The sequence below is a fragment of the Leptonotus elevatus genome, chromosome 5 (assembly GCF_054856555.1).
Source record: "Leptonotus elevatus isolate MCC_2025b chromosome 5, RoL_Lele_1.0, whole genome shotgun sequence".
In the NCBI taxonomy this organism is placed as follows: Eukaryota; Metazoa; Chordata; class Actinopteri; order Syngnathiformes; family Syngnathidae; genus Leptonotus; species Leptonotus elevatus.
The window spans coordinates 2,312,985-2,334,901 of NC_141243.1; the positions used below are offsets into that span (position 1 = coordinate 2,312,985).

At 44.0% G+C, this 21,917-nt stretch overlaps 2 protein-coding genes across 2 annotated transcripts; one reads left to right on the forward strand and one right to left on the reverse strand.

Moving 5' to 3' along the window:
- Nucleotides 1-14: 14 nt before the first annotated feature.
- hira (histone cell cycle regulator a) lies at nt 15-16,387 on the forward strand. Its single transcript, XM_086075214.1, has 24 exons — nt 15-215; nt 1,290-1,352; nt 1,440-1,550; nt 1,840-1,930; nt 3,017-3,111; nt 3,252-3,347; nt 4,329-4,489; nt 5,023-5,190; nt 6,348-6,461; nt 6,976-7,046; nt 7,785-7,890; nt 7,968-8,186; nt 8,257-8,342; nt 8,826-9,203; nt 10,413-10,638; nt 10,738-10,866; nt 10,930-11,078; nt 11,148-11,309; nt 11,398-11,456; nt 11,544-11,649; nt 11,808-11,930; nt 12,006-12,169; nt 13,231-13,319; nt 14,341-16,387. The coding sequence occupies exons 1-24, from the start codon at nt 179-181 to the stop codon at nt 14,455-14,457; spliced, it is 3,120 nt and encodes a 1,039-aa protein (XP_085931340.1). The 5' UTR covers nt 15-178; the 3' UTR covers nt 14,458-16,387.
- nudt12 (nudix (nucleoside diphosphate linked moiety X)-type motif 12) lies at nt 16,170-21,612 on the reverse strand. Its single transcript, XM_086075304.1, has 8 exons — nt 21,565-21,612; nt 20,734-20,931; nt 20,238-20,505; nt 19,113-19,389; nt 17,631-17,798; nt 17,427-17,540; nt 17,173-17,372; nt 16,170-17,103 (listed from the first exon to the last, which is right to left on the reverse strand). The coding sequence occupies exons 2-8, from the start codon at nt 20,928-20,930 to the stop codon at nt 16,969-16,971; spliced, it is 1,359 nt and encodes a 452-aa protein (XP_085931430.1). The 5' UTR covers nt 20,931; nt 21,565-21,612; the 3' UTR covers nt 16,170-16,968.
- Nucleotides 21,613-21,917: the final 305 nt, after the last annotated feature.

The window sequence follows — 21,917 nt, forward strand, 5'->3', positions numbered from 1 at the left end:
GCGCGGTGTCACCTCGTCACACGTCCGGCTCGCTTCGGCGGGGATGCTGCAAGGAGCGATGGAGTTCAAGCCCCCCAAAAACACTCGAGTGTCGGCCGGAGTTTGAGAGATAAAAGGCGGACGCCGAGCCCAAAAGAAATTGATAATTAAGAATAAATAAATACAAAATATTTTCGAGATGAAGCTGCTGAAGCCGAGCTGGGTGAGCCACAACAGTAAGTAAGCGAACCTCTGGGATCAAGTTGGGGCTTTTGTTGTTGTCGTCGGCAGGGGCTCCCGAGGGGAGTGATGGCGAGGTTGTGCACCGGTGAACGTCCACACCCGGCGCCACTCCAAGTTGAAACCCGAGGGTAGATTTTGGGCACTAAACGCTAAAGCGGTCCTCCCTCGAGCACAAATGTTTGCTATGTTTGCTAACCCTATCTACCTACCTAGCTTAGCTAGCACCCCTCCTGGCTATTTTTTGGCGTTAGCCAACACGGCTAACTCCTGTCACTTTGCTAAGTTAGCAATTAGCATGCTTAACGGCTAACATGCTTGGGCCGTTTTCAGTTAAAAAGCCTTCATCTATGTGTCATTGCCACGGTTGGTTCTTACTTCTTTTATTCGTGGTTTATCTGCAAGTGAAGCACAGTGAATCCCCCCCCAACAAAGACATCATGGATTGTATTTTCCCTGGTAGAGGCAGCACTTCATACACTTGTCAATAAGTGAGCAGATCTGTCCATTGGTACATGCCGCGGAAGTCCATCATCGAGCATTCAACTACGTGCTACTTATCATAAGCATTAGTGAGAGCTTATCTAGGTCTCCACTGTCCAATAAAAGCCAACACAGTTGTGCTTACCTTTTGGTTTCACGTTAGCACTTTTGGGCCACTTGCAGTTAGAAAGGCAATTATTAACTCCTTTTATTAGTAGTTAATCAACACGTCAAGCACACCTGAGCCCCCCAAACAAAGACAAACGCAGTCAATTTGCTGCTTAAGTTTGTTTCTCATAAGGAGGTCCTACTGTGTTTAGCCCCCCCCCCCAGCCAACAAGCCTTTGACGTTACCCAACGCAGCTAACTACTGTCACTTTGCTAAGTTAGCGGTACTTAGTACCATGCTCAACAAATAGCAAATTTGGACCACTAAAAGTTAGAAAGCCTTCATCTTTGTGCCACGCTTTTTTATTAGCCTTTCCTCTTGCTTTGATTACGGTGTTGTGACTTTCCTCTACTTGCACATACACTTTTCCATAGCTCCTTTTAAGTTAATATTTTGTCCTTTTTTTTTTTTCTGACAGGCAAGCCCATCTTTTCTGTTGACATTCACCCGGATGGAACCAAATTTGCAACTGGCGGGCAAGGTAACTAAACAAACACACACACACACACACACGAGAATACTTCGTTCAAATCAAGGAATGGTATAATAAAGCGTTTGTGGTCATCAGGGGAGGATTCGGGGAAGGTGATGATCTGGAACATGGCGCCTGTCCTCCGTGAGGAAGATGAGAAGAATGAGAACGTTCCCAAAATGCTTTGCCAGATGGACAATCATCTAGGTAATATTATTATGAAAAGTAAATAACACTGTGCTCATGCATCTTGGCCATAATACATGCATACTCATGGCTCACAACTTCTCACTAAGTTGCAGTAATATTATTCGTTTTCTGTGAAGGATAAAGACTATATAATAATAATCTTAAAAATGCCTTTTAAGTTTTTATTGTTTAACGTGTTGCTGCACCGTTTGTGCTAAAATAGCTGCAGCGACATAAATGCTCCGTTAGCCTGTCTATGGCATTTTGCATACTGGGCGAAAATCAGATTGAACCGTCTTTTGTGCAGCTTGCGTGAACTGCGTGCGCTGGTCCAACAATGGACTTTACCTGGCGTCTGGAGGGGACGACAAGTTGGTGATGGTGTGGAAACGAGCTGCGTATGTACATGCGCACACAAACGCACATATCATAGCTTAACTATGCTAAGCTAACAATGAGCTAGCTGTTTATTAATGTTTAAATGATTAATCAAATTAATCGAAGCATTGGATTAAAAAAATAATAATTCCAAGCCACTTCAAGGCTCGAAGCTTCACAATGATACATTTTCCATACAGACTAATGCTACTGCGAACTCCCGCACCACTCAGTATAGTAATAAGATGGCGGTGAACCTGGTGGGGAAAAAGTCCGTAAAAGACAAAATGTCAAAAGTTTGGGATCATATTACCTTTACAAAAGATCATAGCAAAGTGCCATGTGTATACTGCAAACAGAACTAATGTACCATAAAAGCACGTTTACGATTGGCAACGCAAGTTACTGATGTTAGCTAGTTTAGTATCTCCCACCACCGCTAGTCAGAACTAATGTCCTGCCCCCACAAGTGGTCAAGGATAGACAACAAGACCCCCAAGCACTCAACACACAGACTGGCTCAAACTGCCAGCCGCAAACCTGAGCTCACAACAGCCAACGCGACACTCACATCTCGCTGACACCCATGTCACTCGCCTGTTTAGGCCCCGCCCTTTAAGTCCAGGCACATTCAGATGTCACAGATATTACAGTGTGGAATATGAGGGTGGCAGCCATAAGTGGAAAACAATAATACCTGCACCTCACATTCTCATTTATCCATCGATTAATCTATTGGATAATCGATAGAATAATTGATTGCAAAAAACGTGGGCCCGATGGATATGGATTTTTACAATATTTGGCAGAATAAATTCTGATAACCCATTAATTGGCTGACTAATTAAAACATGCATAGCGAATTGCAAACTTGTTTTCAACAAAGATATAAATTACAAGCAGAACATTTGACCAAAAATTTTACAGTACTTTGTTCCTTAGCATTTGTTTAACTTCACTAAAGAGACAAAAATCTGCATTTTTTTTGGTGAGGAAGGGGTTTAATGTCATTATCTTTATCTTATGTTGTAATGTATAAATAAATAAATTGGCCCAAAAAAAAAAAACGGCAGTAGTAAAAATTCTGACCCTGATGTGATGTTTAGATTCATCGGTCCGAGCACGGTGTTTGGCTCGAGCAGCAAACTGGCCAACGTGGAGCAGTGGAGATGTGTCACCATTCTGAGGAACCACACCGGAGGTAACTCGGAACGTGCACATCACAAAGCCACAACATAAAAAAAAAAAAAAAAAAGACATCCTTTTTTTTCCTCTTCTCTTGGCACTCTAGAGACAAAAAAAAAGAATTTGACATTAATCATCATGACGTTGTTTGTGTAGATGTGATGGATGTCGCCTGGTCTCCCCACGACGTGTGGCTGGCGTCATGCAGCGTGGACAACACCATCGTCATCTGGAACGCGCGCAAATTCCCCGGTAAGAGAAGGAAAAGCTTGTGTTGCTGTGCCACCGTTTAGCAAAAAAAAAACACATTTTGAAAATGGGGTGGCGTGGAAATGTGGTCAAAGTGGCCTCGTTAAAATGTGCGGGGTAGTGTTAATTTTATGAGCCATTTTTAAATGTAATCTCAGTTTTAGTCCAGTTTCAATCACGCTTCTTAGTTTTTAACAGTCAACCTCGTCCCATTTTTACTTAGTCAATTTTTAGTCGACTATAAATCTAGAATTTTAGTCTTATATTATTAGTCCAATAAAACATAATTTTATTCATTCCGTTTTAGTCAGGACAATCATTTTACCTTTGTATATTTTTTTTGTCAGCAGATGATGTTGTTCATTTCAGATCTAAAACTATTTCACATAAAATGTTCTCTCATCTTTTTGATGAAAAACAACTCCACAGTGGCTACTATGGCTCCATGCTATGAGCTAGTAAATTAGCCAGCATTAGTTAGCAAATTTAGTAGTCAGATTAACATTATTATTTGAACATTATAGCCATTGGATTAATGTTACATTATAACTAATTAACTTTTTTTTTTTTTTTCGCTCACCGTGAATTCACCTCCCATCTGTCCCGTGTGTTTGTGCATGTTGCGCTCGCTAGCTGCAGATATGAAAGGGAACGTGTCACATGACAATGTCACAGTGACAGATTAGCAGAGACAAGATTTTACAAAATCATATCATTTTCGTCTCGTTTTTGTTCATGTACGAAATACGCCACCGATTTTAGGCCAGTTTTTTTTTTTATTAAGTGGAGTACATTTTCATCTCGTCTTCATTAGTCGACAAAAATGCAGACTGATTTAGTCCCGGTTATTTGTTTATTAATGAGGGTTTTAGTCTAGACTAGTCTAGTTTTAATCCGGTGAAAAAATGTGTGTTGACGAAATTATTTTAGTTTAGTTTTCGTTGACAATATTAAACACGAGTGCGGGGTCCGGTGCTTCCTCAGAGATGGTGATGTGCCTGCGGGGCCACACGGGCCTGGTCAAGGGCCTGACGTGGGACCCGGTGGGCAAGTACATCGCCTCGCAGGCCGACGACCACAGCCTGAAAGTGTGGAGAACGGTGGACTGGCAGATGGAGGCCAACATCACCAAGCCTTTCAGCGAGGTAGGCAGCAAGAAAAGGATGATGATGATGATGATGATGATGATGATTTTTTTTTTCCTTATTTTTTTCCTTATTTTTTTTCCCCTTTTTTTTTCTTTTTTTTTTCTTTTAAGATGATGATGATGATTTTTTTTCTTTTTTTTTCCCTTTCTTTTTTTCTTTTATTTTTCTTTTAAGATGATGATGATGATGATGATGATTATGATTATGTTGTTCACGGGTTTTGTTTAGTTTTTTTGCTCAAAAAAGAAAAAATGCGCACAGCAAGCAAGTGCCCAGGGAGGGACTAAACTCACAGACCAGGCCAGGCCCCGCCCTTTAAAACCATACACATTCAAAGTTACAAGGGAGCATTATGTGCAAAAGTGGACAAAATGAAAATCGTACCTGCACCTCTCACATGCATATTTTCTATTGGAATTTTGTTGATTCTAAAAATATTTCGTATCTGTAGCACTAAAAGATATGCAGGAAAATCCTTGCTGCTGTTGTATTGATCAGCACTTTTGTGTCCTTGCTTTCTTGTGCCCAAGTGTGGCGGCACCACACACGTCCTGCGCCTGTCGTGGTCGCCCGACGGACAGTACCTGGTGTCGGCGCACGCCATGAACAACTCGGGACCCACAGCGCAGATCGTGGAGAGAGACGGCTGGAAGACCAACATGGACTTTGTGGGCCACAGGAAAGCCGTCACGGTGGTGGTGAGTCTTGGTACACGTACGGACGCGACGTTGGGGATATTTGGAGGAATTTGACCAAAAATATCTTTACAAGTACAGGGTTTTTCCTGGCTCAAAATTGAGGCAGAGGTGGTATCACCCTGACTATGATGGCTGACTACCGATATCAGGTCACGGTATCGGTGTTATTACCAGTCTTATTTTAAGGTATTGGTAATTAATTTTAGCCATTTTTTTTAAAATCACAATAATTAAAAAAGCATCCAGTAGTACATATATAAAATTGTTGTAAAACACTATTATGTTTATTGTATATACTGTGTTTTTATGACCTTGGCGCCACCTCGCAATCAGGAAATGGGCCTGTGCAACGGTTGCTCCATGATCTGTTTCTTCTTCGGTACATTAAAAAAAAACAAAGAAAGCTGTTTCTTCTTTAGTTGACGCTTCAGGTCTTTCCGGTGAACTGCTGTTTATAATAATGGCGCAACTTCAGTTCAAATGTGTTCCTGCCGAGCTCAATCGACACAGCTGCAGAGCTGTGTCGAGCGATATCAGCGGCTTAGGCTGGAGGGCTGGCCGACTCTGAATTTTGTACACGGGAGAAACACCTGGAATAGCCTTTTTATTTGACCATCTATGACTCAAAACATCTTCCAATTAGCATATTAACACCATAGCTGTTTACAATGGGAACTCCTGCAAGCCTCTGGGCCAGTAGTTTTCAGACTGGATTCAAGTTTCGAATTTCCCGCCTTCCCCTCTGCGGATGATGTGACGTCATGTGCAGTAGCGATTCGAAAATTCAATGATCTGTATTCGGCAGCTTGAAGAAGACATCCACAACAAAAAAGTTTGAGATGGCATGCGGTTGAACACAAATCCTTGTGTTTTAATGACTATGTTTCTTATCAGAAGCCAATGCTAATCGTTGCTATCACCGCTGCCCTGCTCAGCTTTTCGGCTTTTAGTGCATGTCGTCTCGTAGAAAACGACAGATCTTACGCTGCCTTGCTGTAAATCAAGGTCAGGGAAAACGTGTGTGGATGTGGGATTATGTAACTTGGCCCCACTCTTGCTTTTAAAAGGATTTGTTGGTTTGTTTTCTTCGCCTGTCTACACGTGTTTGCTGTAGGGAACATGTTGTTGTTTTTGTGTGTGTGTGTGTGTGTGTTTAGAAATTCAACCCAAAGATCTTCAAGAAGAAGCAGAAGAACGGCAGCTCGTCAAAGCCCAGTTGTCCGTACTGCTGCTGCGCCGTAGGCAGCAAGGACCGCTCGCTCTCCGTCTGGGTTGGTACAAATTGTTGCCCGCATAACATACAGTGCGTTAATACACATGCAAGAGGTTAAATGTACTCAAAAGTAGACCTAACTTTTCTTAAAAAAAAATAAATAATAATAATAATAATAAAAAAAATATATATATATATATTAAAAAAAAAAAAAAGTAGACCTAACCATTTACTGAAGTAAAATGTCAAAAGTGCAGACTCTGAAATGCACTTAAGTGCAAAGGTCAAGTTGATTTTTACTGTATACAAAACCTGTTTCGATAACTTGGCACTGAGAATCGTCCCTTGCATGAGGGAAGCATTTTATTTTTTACGAGATGTTTTGTGGCTCCTGGCGAACGCACGTGTTTGCCTAAACCGTAATTGTTCTCAGAATTGTCTTTCAATGCACTTGATTCACTTTACTCCATGTCACTGCTTTCTTAAATCATAACCACGATTGTAGTTTACCTCTCTCTACAATTTTTTTTTTGTTGGCACTAACAGTATTTCTTCCTCATGTGAATCTCCAGCTAACCTCCCTTAAGCGCCCCCTGGTAGTCATCCACGATTTGTTTGACAAATCCATCATGGACATTTCCTGGTGAGTTTTTCCAAACATTGATTGATTGATTGATTGAGTGATTGATTGGTAGTACTAGTATTCGACCAAATTGTCTCGGCCCTATTGTTGGCTGTCTACTGTTCCACCAATTGTCTGTTGGTGGTCTCAAGGTGTGTGAGGTTAAGGTCTGATTTCACATGTTTACGCCAAAATTAATTTCTAATTGTCTATACATCAGGGAAAAAATGTTAATTTCTGTCATCAGCATTAGAATATAGAAGTTTCATCATTCTTCACAAATCTGTTTAAAACAGTGGGGGAAAGAGATTTTTGCAACATGGCCCTTATACTCTGTTGCCACCTGCTGGCCGTTTTTGTAATAATTATCATTGCCTCAAGCGTTCTCTTCTGTTCAGAAGCTGCATCAAAGCCTTCTGTATGCTCTAGCATAAAAAAAGCAATAAAAAAAAACCATGCATGTTAATAATTAAAAAACAACGTATCTACACGTTTTTAGGAGCAGATTAGTTAATTTAGCATGTTGCCATATTGTCACCATCAGGATGGAGCTGATTTTAGCACAAGCGAGCAGCATCATGAGGATGTGTTTAAGGCAAAAAAACAAAAACAAACATATGATTTGGGCTATTGTTTTAAGAAGGTGACAATATGTAAAACTGTAATCTAACATTTTGACATTGTATTTAATATCACTTACACTTCTGTTTTCAGTTCCTCTCATTAAATCCTTGTTTTGTGTGTGTGTGTGTGTTTCAGGACTCTGACGGGTTTGGGCATGTTGGTGTGTTCCATGGATGGTACTGTGGCCTACCTGGACTTCTCATTGGACGAACTGGGAGACCCGCTCAGCGAGGAGGAGAAGGTCCGCCGACCACCGTACAGTCTGCCCCAGTCGTGCAGAATCCGGAACCCAATGAGTAAATGTCTCCTCTTTCTCAGAACACCATCCACCAGAACATCTACGGCAAAAGTCTGGCCATCACCAGCACTCAGGAGCCGCAGCTGGGCACTACCATCATCGAGAACCCGGAGATGCTCAAATACCAGCAGGAGAGGCAAAGCTCGGCCCAGAACACCGCCGCAGTGGCCAGCGCAGATTCCTCGGCGCCCAAGCTCAACAGCATGATGAACGGAGAGTCTCTGGAGGACATCAGGAAGGTGAGCGGGAACCTTTTTGGTCCTTCAGGTCAAGACTTCCTCACTGATTGACCTTCCGATGTTCTTGTAGAACTTGCTGAAGAAGCAGGTGGAGACTCGAACCGCTGACGGCAGAAGACGGATCACGCCGCTGTGTATCGCGCAGCTTGACACCGGGTAGGGATTTTTTATTTATTTGGGGGGGGGGGGGGGGCGGGGGCGTCCAAGCTGCAAGTAACAATAAAGACACAAGACTACAGCTGCCACGCTCACAACCTGAGACAAAATTGTCAAACTGCTACAAGATGGTTGGACTTCTTCCCAGCGAAACACAAGCTTATGCAACTCCCTTTCTCTGATTGGTCAATCCTGGATGGGCAGATCTCTAATCATGTCATAGACTTGACCATATTTGACCAGTCCTGTCCACTTTAGCTAACCGATGCTAAGCTATCTGATGTCCTTACACAATGCTGAGTATTGTTGATGTAAGTCTCTAGCATAGAACTTCGGTAAACGTTGCTGACGGCACAACGTTGTGATATAAGCAGGCCGACAATTGCCACTGAGTGCTGACAATGGCCGCCACAGGCTTGTTTCTTTATTGTCAAACGTCACGATGAGCCGGCATAACACTTGATTGTCCACCTTCTTCATTAGGGACTTCTCCCCAGCGCTCTTCAACAGCGTTCCCATCTTGCCGTCCTCCTTGTCCAACCAGCTGCCCCCTCAGCTCAACACCGACTCCAGCCCGGGACAGGTGGCGACAGCGGCCCCCTTGCAGGGGGGGCTGCGGCCCCACCTCGACCCCACGCTCGCCCTGCCGCCGCCGCCGTCCACCAACATGGCCCCCAAGGGCCTGGAGGACACCAGGGAGCAGGTCCTCCCATCCAGTGTCAAGGCCAGTCTGTTACTGGCATCCGCCTCCAAGATCGAGCCGATGAAGGCCTTGGACTCCAGGTTCACCGAGAGATCCAAAACCACGCCGGGCGTCCCTGCCGCCATCTCCTCCACTGCCGGTCTGCCGCCACTTGACAGGTTATATTACATTCAACTTTCCCGCTCTGTATAAATAAGAAATTGAAGTCAACCAAGCCCCAGTTTAAACCTTCAATATCCCACAAACTATGGTACCAAAGACCTCAAACGTATCTTTCAATCTTACGCTTCAGAATAAATAGTTTGTATCAGGTTCAGTCAGCCTAGAACATTTAATAAACAACAGACAAAGAAGGAAGACAAGAGACTTAGATTATTTTTGCTCGCGAGGTGAACCAACAGAGATGTGCACAGATTACAATCTCCTATCCGCTTTGAGGCGCACTCTCCCAAGCCCTCTCTTTTAATTTTTTTTACAGGGCATTTCCTAGTTACTTAGCCGTTGCTGCTCTAAAGGGGAGGGGTAACACAGCAGCAAAATCAAAATGGGCAGATAATAATACAGACCAGACTTAGTCTTTTTGCTCGAGAGGAGAACAGACAGAGATGTGCACAGATTGCAATCCTACCCGCTTGGGGTAACACAGCAGCAAAATCAAAATGGGCAGATAATAATACAGACCAGACTTAGTCTTTTTGCTCGCGAGTAGAACAGACAAGAGATGTGCAGAGATTGCAATCCTACCCGCTTTGAGGCACACTCTTTTTATTTTTTTACATTTTTTACATACAACCCTAGTTACATGGCTGTTGCTGCTCTAAAGGGGAGGGGCAACACAGCAGTAACGTTAAAACCATCGCGGACATGAGTCAGATAATAATACAGGCGTATTTTTCTTCTGCGCTCTAACAACAAAATGTTTCAGTCCTTATCTTCTGATAAGGGCACAGTTCCTGTTCTGCAGCTGCAGAAGTAGGAGTCATGCTTTTTCTCATGGTCTGCTCTTCTTCACAGACAACTTCATGATTCAAACAAGGTTGTACTGCTGAATAAATGCTAATAAATTATAAGAGTAAATATGGGATAACTTAATGTACATTTGTTCTTTACAAAAGTAATTTGATTTTAAATCAAATACCCCTTAAGTGTGATTATTGCTGACATGTTTGGCTATCAAAAGTACTAGTGGTATCGGTGACTACACAAGAATGAACTACTTGTACTGATATTGGTTTGAAAACAGTAAAAGGTGCATTTTTTTCAGCCAATCATTTAAAAAAAAAAAGGTGCTATAGACAAATTTAGAGGTGAATGGCGATTCACGGTCACATCTTCTAACAACTTTGTGGCCCCGATGGCTCACTTAGGCCCAAAGACGTGGTGGCGTCCGTCCTGAAGGACGTCAAGGCCAAGGAGGACACCAGCAGCGACAGTGAGGACAAGATGGCCGCCATCAACAAGAACCTGTCCCTGTGCAAGCGCAAAGCCGAGCCCCTGATGATGGACACAGCCGAGGTGGTGGAGAAGCGCAAGAAGGGGCGGCCTCGCAAGGACAAAATGGCGCCGCCCGCCATGAGCCACTCCTTCACGCAGGTAAGAAAAAAAAAAAAGGGAAAATGAGAAATAAATCTCATCTCATACTGTCTTGTGTTAAGTGAGGGAAAAAAATAAAAGACATTTTGATGGCTTCAGTTAATTACTCCCCCGGAGCGAGAGCCCGTCAGGGCAGCGGCGACGGTGGTGGTGGCGCCGCCCACTCCGGCACCAGCAGCCATCCTCAAGCTGCCAACGCCGAGCTTCCAGAAGGCCTTCAACCTACAGGTGACAGCAAGATGCTCAAAAAAGACGCGCAAGACGTGGACTGACGTGCATGTGCACACGCAGGTGAGCATGGAACCGGCGGTCTTCCTGGAGGTGGAGAACGAAGTGACATCGGCGGCCGGCTCCAGGCTCAGTCAGCTGCGGTGCTCCCGAGACGGGCGCGAGTGGAACACGCTGCTGCCCAGCTCCGTGATGGCCGCGGCGGGGAGCAGGTCAGCCCCAAGCCCCGCCCTCGAGACGTTCCGGGATGTCGCGTGACCACATGACTCTTCCTCCCTCAGCGATATCCTGGCCGTGGCGTGCCAAGACCGGATGTTGTCGGTGTTCTCGTCCTACGGCCGCCGCCTCCTGCCGTCCATCCAGTTGCCCTCACCCGTGTCCGCCCTCAACTGCTCGGCCCACTTCGTCATGGCGCTGACCGCCGGGGCCACGCTTTCAGTTTGGTCAGTTCACAACGTGCTTGCTGGTGTCTTTGAAGTCTTATTTGGCGATGTCTTTGATAACGTGCGTGTGCTCTGCGCCGACCCACAGGGACGTCCATAAGCAGAAGGCTCTGGTCAAAAACGAGTCCCTGACCACCATTTTGTCTGGTGAGACCGGCCACTTCCTGTTTCCTGTCTGAGAGGCTGTCCTCAAAGCAGCCATCGTGTTGACCCCGTTTGTGCGCGTGTGTTTAGGTTCAGAGGTGACCGTGTCTCAATCTCTGCTGACTCAGCAGGGCGTCCCGGTCATCGGCCTGTCCAACGGCAAGTCCTTCTGCTTCAGCCCGTCTCTGGAGACGTGGTGAGATGCGCAAACAAGAGCTCCTTTTCACTTGTCTTTATTAGCCAATCACAAAGCGCCAACACAAACCAACGATTGGCCAATGAATGAGTAACTAAGAGGGGGGGCGGGTCTCCTCCCCCTTAGCCCGACTGACTCTCATTGGCTGTCATGTTCAGGACGCTGATCGCAGATCGAGGAGATTGTCTGGTCCAGTGCGCCGACTTCAGGAGCTGCCTCCCTACCCAGGATGCACCTGGTTCCTCGGGGCCTCTGGCCACCATGCAGGGACGCAACCTCAAGTAAGCGCAACCACTAAAGCGCTAGGAAAAAAAGGTGCAAAAAGTGACACTCTTCTTTTTTCTTCCTTGTGGCAGCGCCGGCCGCATGGCATCCCGCCTGTCGACCGCTCCGCACCACCTGCAGCAGAGCATGACGTTGGCCTTCCTGGAGAACCAGCTGGCGGCGGCGCTCACGCTGCGGTCGGCGCCCGAGTATCGCTACTGGCTGCTCATCTACGCACGTTTCCTCGTCAACGAAGGTACGCAGACGTTTCATTTAGGTACGAGCACCAGGCAGTGCAAATGTATTCATCGTTTATCTTATTAACTCATTCACTCCCAGTCGTTTTCACTGAAGCAACCCCCTTCGCTCCTGGCTGGTTTACTGGATTTTGACTGATTTTGCAAGGCCCACAGAATATTGTGTTCTATTGCTATGAAAACATGGAACCTACCAAAAGAAAGATTAGAGTCTCTACTTTCATCACGGATTTTTTTTTTTTTTGTATCTATTTCCGTTTTGCAGCAATTAGCATTAGAATATAGCCAAGTTTCATCATTCTTCACAAATGTGTTTAAAACAGTGGGGAAAAGAGCTTTTTGCAACATGGCCCTGGTTGATAGCTTATACTCTGCTTCCACCTGCTGGCCGTTTTTTGTAATAACTAGCATTGCTTTAAGCGACCTCTTGAGGTCAGAAGCTGCATCAAAGCTTTCTGTATGCTCTAGCATATTTAAAAAAAACTTATAAAATATGTTTTTGGGACCATGACAATATTTAATACATTAAATATAAATTAAATAAATAAAAATAAATAATATATTTTTTTATTTCCTATATTTTTGGGAGCAAACGAGTTAATCAACATTTTGCAGGCGTTCGCATACCTACATACATATTTAGCGGCATGAAATTTGGTAGACATGCTTGTCATGATTAGACCCCCAAAAAAGTCTGATAAAAGAAACCATGTTTTAAAAGGCACAGGAAGTCTGCCATTTTGGCTTAGAGCAGCCATTTTAGGCTGATTTTTGGAGAGAGAGAAAATTGATGACTCGCCAAAACATTTGTCAAATTCGTCTCGGGCCCTTGAAGCCAATTTAACTTAGCTTCATGATTTATTTATTTTTTGCATGTCTGTCATGGTAAACGCAACAAAAAATCTCATACAGCCATAACGTTTTGGCTCAAAGCGGCCATTTTATGCTGATTTTACCCATGTCCTCTGGGCTTGTTCATTCTCCGTGCTCGCATCTACATAAAAGTCATTAAACGAAAGAAGGACTTTGAAATGTGTCGTCTCATCGCTTCACCTTTCAGGCTCTGAGTTTCGACTGCGAGACCTTTGTAAGGAGCTTCTGGGTCCCGTTCACAAGTCGGCCGCTACGGCCTGGGAGGCCACCATACTGGTAGGACGACACGTCAAGCGCTTTCTTCATCCTGGTTCTGGTTCTTGTGTCAATGCTGACGAGCATTCACGCATGTTATTCTGAACCACATTTCTTTTATGTGTTTCAGCCATTTTTCACAATTTGACTGCCTCAACGTTTCTCCATTCATTCAAACCACCTTGAGCTATTTTCCCCATTCCCAAAATGACTACTTTACACAATTCCACATTTTGCACAAGATTATTTTCCATTCTCATTTTTATTTTTTTTTTCATGATTCCATCCAACTTATTCAAAGGACATTTTGGGAACTGTTTATCAAACTAAATTCACACGTTTTCCTTGATGAACATTCCCATGTTGCACGTTTTACCTCCTCCTTCCATGTTTTGCGACCAATACAAACCATTCCAACTTCAAGATGTCCAGCTGATTCAGGATGTCTTGGAATATATGAAATTCACAAATTAGGAGTTTTAAAAAAATATTGACCATTCTTCTACATTCCTTGACCATTTCCACATCATTGCGACTTCAAATTTCACGTTCGACATTTGAACCATTCAGATAACTTTTCAATGTTACAGTAATTTCTGGACTGCAAGCCGCTTATTTTGTTCACTTACATTCGACCCTGCGGCTAAAAAAAAGGTGCGGCTTATTAATCAGATCACAATGGGGCGCACTACAAAAGAAAGCGCAAGAGCGTCGGGCAGAGCAAAACAAATCCAGTGAGCCCGAATACAGTAGGAGAAAAAGAATGAGAGCGAGACAATTTGCGCCCTCATTATGGAAAAGAAAGTAGCGAAAAACCAGGTGCGGTAACATAAAAACACCTGCGACTTACAGTCGGGTGTGGCTTATGTGTAACAAACCCGAGTATTCCCCAAATTTAGCTAGCGCGGCTTATAGTCAGGTGCGCCTTGTAGTCCAGAAATGACTGTACTCATGTTGCGTGATATGAAATTGTGATATTGTGTCACTGCGTATGCTGACTGTGCGTCCCCCCCCCCCCCCCCCCCCCCCGTTTTATGTTCAGGGTTTGCGCAAGCGGGAGTTGTTGCAGGAAGTGCTGCCCGTCATCGGAGAAAACCTGCGATTCCAAAGACTGTTCACAGAGTATCAGGACCAGCTGGAACAGCTGCGCAACAAATAACACATGCGCACGCACGCGCACACACACACACACACACGTACAATTTTTTGAGGCTTGGCTCACTCCTCGGCTTGGACTTCCGGAACGGAACGGATGCGAGGCCCGCCGGCGTCGTTCAGCGCCACGCTAACAGGTGACGTAGGAGCTTGTTGTCTTGTCTAATCAGCGCGTCACTGGAACCTTCCTCTCCGACCTCCCTCGTCCTCGACTATGCACCAATCATGAACGTGAGCGCGACATGCTTGAACCAAAGCGATGCCTTCAAGTGTAACAAAAACAAAAAAACAAGAAGAGGAAGAAAATCCACACTCCTGCCAGTTATGAGCTTTCACAACCGTAAACAAGACTATCTCAGAAATTCTTTTACTATTTTGTTTTCTCTGTCAACAATTCAAGAACCTCAGTCAGTAGTAGTTCTCACCCACCATCACCCTGCTGATGATCTGCTGCACAGCTAATGAACTGATACGCACCAGGTGTGACGGCATCCCGAACCAGTGTGGTCATGTCCGTAACTAGATGAATTATTTGTTACCAGGTGTGAACAGCGGGACGTGCCCAAACCAGGCGTGATTTCATCCACAATCGGTGCGACTGCGTCAGTAACCGGCACGAATTATTTAATTACCAGGTGCGAATGGCTGCATACCAGGTGAAGGTGCAGCCGTAACAAGTGTGAGTGATTTTTTTTTTGTAAAGCTTTACTAATTATTTCAAACCCAAGTGTGAATGGGTTCCTACTGGATGCGAATAATTCTGTATCGGGTGTGAAGGTTTTTTTGTAAGTTGTTCACCAGGTGAAGAATGATTTCATACCTGTATGATGTCATACAAATATGTGAAACCGTTTCCAAACCTGGCGGGGGAACATGTTTGTACCAGATATGAACGATTCCGTGCCAAGTGAGACGGGTCCCTATCGGCCGCGAACGAACCAAAGCCAGGTGTGAATGATTTCATATCTGGTCTGAATATGTCCATAGCAACTGTAGAATGACCGCATCATGTAGGAATGATTCTGTGAATGATTTCTTACCAAGTGTGAACTTGTACCGTATCAGATTTAGATGCATTTGTAACCGGCGTGAACTCGTTCAAATCAAATACAAACGTCGTCCGCATCAGCTGTGAATGTTGAGGAGTACGTATCAGGCGTCAACATGTCCTTACCACGTACGAATGGTGTGTGTGTGAGCTTTTTCCAAACAATTTGTGGAAGATGTCATGCCTGATTGGGAAATCTGTTAATTGTATACCAAATATGAACTGGTCAATATGGGTTGTGAAGCACACCGGTAGCCCAACTTGTGTCTCAAGCCATTTTTTTTTTTTTTTAAAGGTCAAATAACGTCACCGCCCAGCTAGGAGCAGTAGAAATCCCCCATGCTTTTATTGTGAAAGTCCAGCCAACTCTGTGCGGTTTATCAAGTCACGGCTGAATGAAACAAAACTTGTCTTCGACTGGCAACCAGTCCAGGGTGTACCCACCGCCTCTTGCCTAAAATCTCACCCGCCACCCTAATTGAAAGACAAGCGCTGAAAAATGGACAAATGGAGAAAAAAAAATATGACATGGCCTCCTGTTTTAGAGGAGCCAGGTCATCTCAACTTTTGTTTTTGTGTCAATCTTGACTTGTGATGGGTCAGTTAAATGTGGCCAGCAGTGACCCCTGCTGGTGTACTTGTGTAAATAACATCAACAAAAGCAACTTGACGAGACTGGTTTCTTTATTTCTCATTTGTCTGTTTGTTTGCTGGCTGGAACAATTTCACCAGCTTGCTTTGTTGTGTACTTTGTGTTTCTAAGTTGTTTTTTTCCCCCTGATGGAGCAAGAGTCCTTTTTAAATGTTTGTACATTTTTTTTGTATTTGGAACAAGCAGAAAACTGAAGTATTGCAAAGAAAGAAATTAAACATTTGTTTTTTGATACTTGCTGGTGCTTTTATTTTAAGTATTTTTTTTTTTTAATTGGAACTACAGTAATCAATAGCTTGCAGATTGATTGTTAGTAGATTTTTTGGGGGGGTAGGGAACACATCCTGTTCTAAAGCTCGAGCTAATGTGCCTAAAAATATTACTTTGGTGCCATCTGGGATCCGAGGAAGCATTTTCAAGAGTGTGGCATCTACATTTAAAAAGTCCAACACTGGAATCCTTTTGAGGGAATTTACTCTTGTGGTTGTTTTACGAGTGGTTTTACAGGCTCTGGTCTTGACTGTGGAACAACTTCCTGTCTGCTAAGGTGTCACTCACATTGTGCTTATCTACTTCCTGATTTGTCCTTGATGCTGTTAAAGAAGTGAGAAGTTGGGAAGGAAAGAACAAGAGCTGTTACAGGTAAGTCCCAAAAAAAAAAAAGGATGTGGGGGGGAAAAAAACTAAGTCCTGTTTGACTTGTTTTATATGAAGGTAAAGTGAAAATAAAAAATAAAAGTTTTGTTATTGTCTGTTGAAATGTTTTTTTTGGTTCTTAACCCGTCAAGTGGTCCTGAAATATTTGAGGTCAAAGTTCATAGGTTGGCGACCATGCTGATCCAATGTCTCAAGAGCTGGTGTGCGATGGTCTGCTTGGGCGGGAGGACGAGACCTGATTGGACGGGACCGGGGCCTGGGCGGGATCCTCCACCCAGCAGCGCTTCCGTCACCTGACCACGGAACACAAAACACAAAACCGATCAGCGGGGGAAGTTGCGAATTTGCTTATGTTGCCTCACCTGTCGCCGCGGAAACCATCTGGCGTCCTCTATCTCGCTGCGGTCCACGCTGATGTCAGTCGTCATGGCGACGCATAGGCAGCCAATCATGAGCTGCGAGGGCATGGGCCACGGTTGGCAGGAAACGTAGCGAACGGCGCCCACCCGCACGCCGCTCTCCTCGCACACTTCGCGCCGCGCCGCCGACTCCAGCGTCTCGCCTGCCATAAACTTCCTGTCACATAATGTCACTTCCTGTTTGTGTGCGCGCTTACCGGGCTCCACGAAGCCGGCCAGGCAGGAGAACATTCCAGCGGGGAAGACGCTCTTCCGGCCCAGGAGACACTGGTTTCCGTCGGGGTGGACCACCAGCATGATGACCACGGGGTCTGGAAAGGAACAGCGGCAGCAGCAGCAACGAGAAAAAGACGATGAACAAGATCAGAAAGTTTGTGTTTTTGCAATGTGTGCGTACGTACCAGTGCGTGGGTAGCACGTGTTGTGTGTCCCTTTGTTGCTAGGGCACTGTTGCTTTCGGCAGGTCCTCTTGTGTCCTCCCTCCTCAGAGATGGTGGCGCTGCCGCACGTGGAGCAGAAAGCGTAGCGACGGTGCCACGCCAGCAGGGCGCGCGCTGGAGCCAGCACACCTGAGACGAGATGTTGTAGGTTGGAATCGGATTGGCTGCTGCATTCAGGTGTGAAGGGCAGTAAGTGACTTGACCGTGGCAATGTTGCAATTTATTGACCCCGACCAACCCTAACCGACTTGAACAAATGTGATCTGCCTGGATGCAGCAGCCAATCGTATTGCAGTAGTTGCGCATCCTGGCTCGAACTCATAGTGGGATTTGGTTTGTTAAATATAGCAATGCAGTTATGAAAATGCATCATTTATATTTTACAATACAGTACAAACAAATTTGCCTAGTCACATATTTAGATGAAGGGGGGGGTGTTATTCACTATTTTTGTACTCAGTCAGACAAACTGATCTGAATATATGACTGGATAAGCAAGACTCTTGAAGCCGCGAGGCCGCCATATTGCTCCTCCCAAGAAACGTTTCTCAGCATACGATCCTATACATTTACAGTAACGAAATTGGAGAACATTTGAGACGGTACTTATTGGAAACAGCATGATTTATGTTTTAAATTAGTTCAACAAGAGGACTTCAGACATTTTACAACTTGCCTTAAATACATGTATAAATTATATGCTTGATGTTTACAGGAGGAAACTTGTATCTTTTTTTTAAATTCAAGAATTATAACTGTAATTCAACAAACGATGCTTCTTCCAAATCTAATATTGGGGTCTAAGGAACTGAGCGATCAAAGAAGGGGGTCTTCAAAGCGGCACATACCGTCCACTTGTTAACAATTTATTTTTTTTACTTGTTAAAAAAATAGCGAACACCTCGCGACCCCCCCCCCCCCCCATCCCCAGCCTTATACTAACTGCCTACTAGCTGTATATGTCTAATCTGTACGTATACCCTATAGTTTATACAGTAGTCTGCTCGCGGGATGGGAGGAGCAAGATGGCCGCCCTGTCGCTTCAACGGCTTGCACGGGCGTGTATGGCAATGTCTAATATGAAAACATAGCTTTGGTGCCATCTGATGGCATTCATAGACAATTATATTTTTGGGCGCTTATTTTATGTTAATGTTGTGCCACTCTCAATTAGATGAGGAGAAAAGAATGGGACAAGGAAGCAAGTAGACGAGAGGGAGGGGAAAGGAGAAAACTGCGAAAATGAGAAGACAAGACGATGGGAAGAGATAAGATGAGAAGAAGACAAGGTTGGAAGATAAGAAAATATGAAGAGAAGACAACGGAAATGGAAATACACAGAGACAAGAAGAAAATGAGGAGATAAAAAAAAGAAAGAGGATGATGGAAACAAGACTGGATGGAAAAGAATCAACGAGAAGAAGAAAGCGTGGCCATCCTCACCGGCGTCCTCATCGCTGAGGTTGAGCAGGTCTCGGTGCGGCGCTGTAGCAAAGGAGCACTTCTGCTCCCCGTGCGGGCAGCGGCCAAGCAGCGCGGCGCCGTCCTCCTGCTCGCCGCTGATGGCGAACCAGGCCGGGAGCTCCCCGGACGCGCGTTCCCTTCCCGTTGTTGTGCTGCTCCTCCTCTTCTCCACACCCAGGAAGATCAACACGCAGTCCGGCTTCTCCAGGAGGTCTTTGACCGCCTCGTAGTCCAGTCGACACAAATGCTGCACGCCCTGCGGGAAGTCCACAACAAAGTAAAACAAAACAAAATTGAGTCAAGAGACAGGAACGACATCGACAACAAAATTGAAAGCAAGTCAAATAAAAAAGGAAGTTAAAATAAGGTAAGGAAACACCCGTTAACAATGTTGAAGTCAAGAGCAAAGTAAATGTTCACAAATAAATACCACATTTAAAAAAACGTCAAAACAGTTATACAAAAGCAAGTTAAAAAAAAAAATAATAAGTCCATTGAAAACAAGAAGCAAGGCAAAAAACTAAATGAAAAAACAATTTAAAAATAAGTTATATGTGAAAAAAACCCATCTGAAACCAAATAACGAACAAAATTAAATCAAAATCAAGAACCAAGTCAGATCATGAAAGAAAAAAATCAAGAACCAAGTTGAAAACTAAGTCAAAACAATATATACATATATTTAAAAAAGTTGGGGGGGAAAACTCTCTGAAACCAAATATCAAAATCAAGAACCTTGTTCAAAATAAAATCATGAAAAAAAATTATAAAATCAAGAACCAAATAAACAATTCAAAATCAAGGACCAAGTTAAAAATCTAAATAAAAACTGTCCGAAAAAAAGTAAAAATAAAAACATTAAGAACCAAGTACAAATAAAAACAGTAACAAAAAAATTAAAACAAAATCAAACTTAGAACCAACTCCACCACCAAGTCAGGAACAAAGTAAAAAAATAAATAATCAAGAACCAAAACAATTAAAAAAAAATAATGTTAAAACCACTTTTTTTTGTTTTTAACTATTAATAAAAACAAACTTATCACGAACGACATCAAACAGTCAAAATGAAGTCAAGACCCAAATGAAGACGCGAGTTGCGACCTGCTGGTCCCGGTGCAGCATGGGGCTGAGGTCTGAGAAGAGCAAGAAGACGGAGTCGGGATGCTTCTTCCTGCCCTCCAGCCACGCGGCGTCAGTGCGCTTGGCGCTCAGACGGTCCAGAGGCTCGGCCCCAAAGTAGTTCTCAAAGCCCGCGCCATCGCCGTCTTCTTCGCGCTCGCCCAGTAAGACGCAGACGCGCTTGTGACCCCAAAACTTGGCCACATCGGATGCACTCTGACCGCTACTGTTCACTCCACTCTTGTCGCACCTTGAAACGACGACACGAAAAAGCAGAGGCATTTAAAATGGCGGCAGGGTCCCATTTAATCCCATTCTGAACACAACCACTGGTTATCAGAGGGTGTGCACACTTGCGCAAACACATCACAGGTCACATTAATGGCGGAAAATGATTCATCTTAGTAAATCACAAAAAAAACGGGCATTTGGACAGGGGTGTGCAGACTTTTTCTACCCACTGTAGGCTTTTGTTTACCCGTGTCGCAGAAGCGTTTGGACCATGCCAAGATGTCCGTTCCTGGCAGCCAGCATGAGCGCAGTCCATCCTCTCGGGCACGTCCGGTTCAGCAGAGACGGGACTGCTGACAGCAGGGACGTCACCTGACCTTCGTCACCGCGAGACGACGCATCCAGGAACTTCGCCACAACTTCCTCCTCGTGCGCGCCGGACATCCTGCACGCAGACAATACATTAGGTACACCTTACACACCGGATAATACTTTTAAGATCGCTTTTGATGGACTCCTGTCATTTTTTTTGTTAATTTGTAATTATGGGAACATTTAGTCATTTTTCATTCTGCAATTCAGAATTTTAAAATGTAATTCTTTATTTTTTTTAATTGTTTTTTTGAATGTATTGCATTAATATTATAGGCTACAACATATCGTTAGTGTATGACTACGTGTACCTAATCAAGTGCCCAGCAAATGATGGCGTGAATTTACGCCCCTCCCCCCTTTTCTAATTGATGCAAACAGCTGTCAATCAAATCGGCCTCGGTCTCTTACGTGAAGAGGACGTGAGTAACACATTCATAAACGTTTTTTTTGTTTAAATATATATATTTTACGGCCTGAAGTTCGTACATTCACGGCCGCGTTGTTGCAATCACATTGAGGTAAAACATAAGTGTAATAACGATTATTCGAGGCGTTATCTTCCTCATGTACTGTACTAAAAGAGGCTAAGCTAACTAGCTCTCTGTCGCCACGTTTAAGAGCTAAGTCTAACTGTGTGTGTGTTAAAGCAGAATCAAGTAATTAAATGAAGGTATTAATGTTCATAATTCATAGGGAAAGTCACCTGAAACAGGCGAACAACAAGTTCGATGTCCGCCCTGTTGAATCACGAATGACGTCAGGAGAAGATGCGTTCAAGGGCACATCAATTAGTACGAAATTTGTTATAATTTATGACTTCAACTAAGTACGAGGGAGACTTTTAGTTTATTTGTTGATATTTTTGATGTATGCTTGATGATCAATAATGGCTTTTCATTTATCCCGACAAATGCTACTATTATCAGTTTCTTAAGACTCAATTTTGACAGTTTTACCGTTAAATTAGAATTATCAGAGGAGTTTTGAATGCATCGCGGAGAGACGTTACTGTACGCGGGTAACCAAAAATGATGATCATTTGTTTAATCAATGCTT

Coding starts and splice junctions, on each gene's coding strand:
- hira (XM_086075214.1), top strand. CDS start 179: ATGAAGCTGCTGAAGCCGAGCTGGGTGAGCCACAACA. Junction 216..1,289: donor GAGCTGGGTGAGCCACAACA/GTAAGTAAGCGA, acceptor TTTTTCTGACAG/GCAAGCCCATCTTTTCTGTT. Junction 7,891..7,967: donor CGCTCAGCGAGGAGGAGAAG/GTCCGCCGACCA, acceptor CCTCTTTCTCAG/AACACCATCCACCAGAACAT.
- nudt12 (XM_086075304.1), bottom strand. CDS start 20,930: ATGTCCGGCGCGCACGAGGAGGAAGTTGTGGCGAAGTTCCTGGATGCG. Junction 17,799..19,112: donor CCTCAGCGATGAGGACGCCG/GTGAGGATGGCC, acceptor ATCTCGTCTCAG/GTGTGCTGGCTCCAGCGCGC. Junction 17,541..17,630: donor CACGTGCTACCCACGCACTG/GTACGTACGCAC, acceptor GTTCCTTTCCAG/ACCCCGTGGTCATCATGCTG.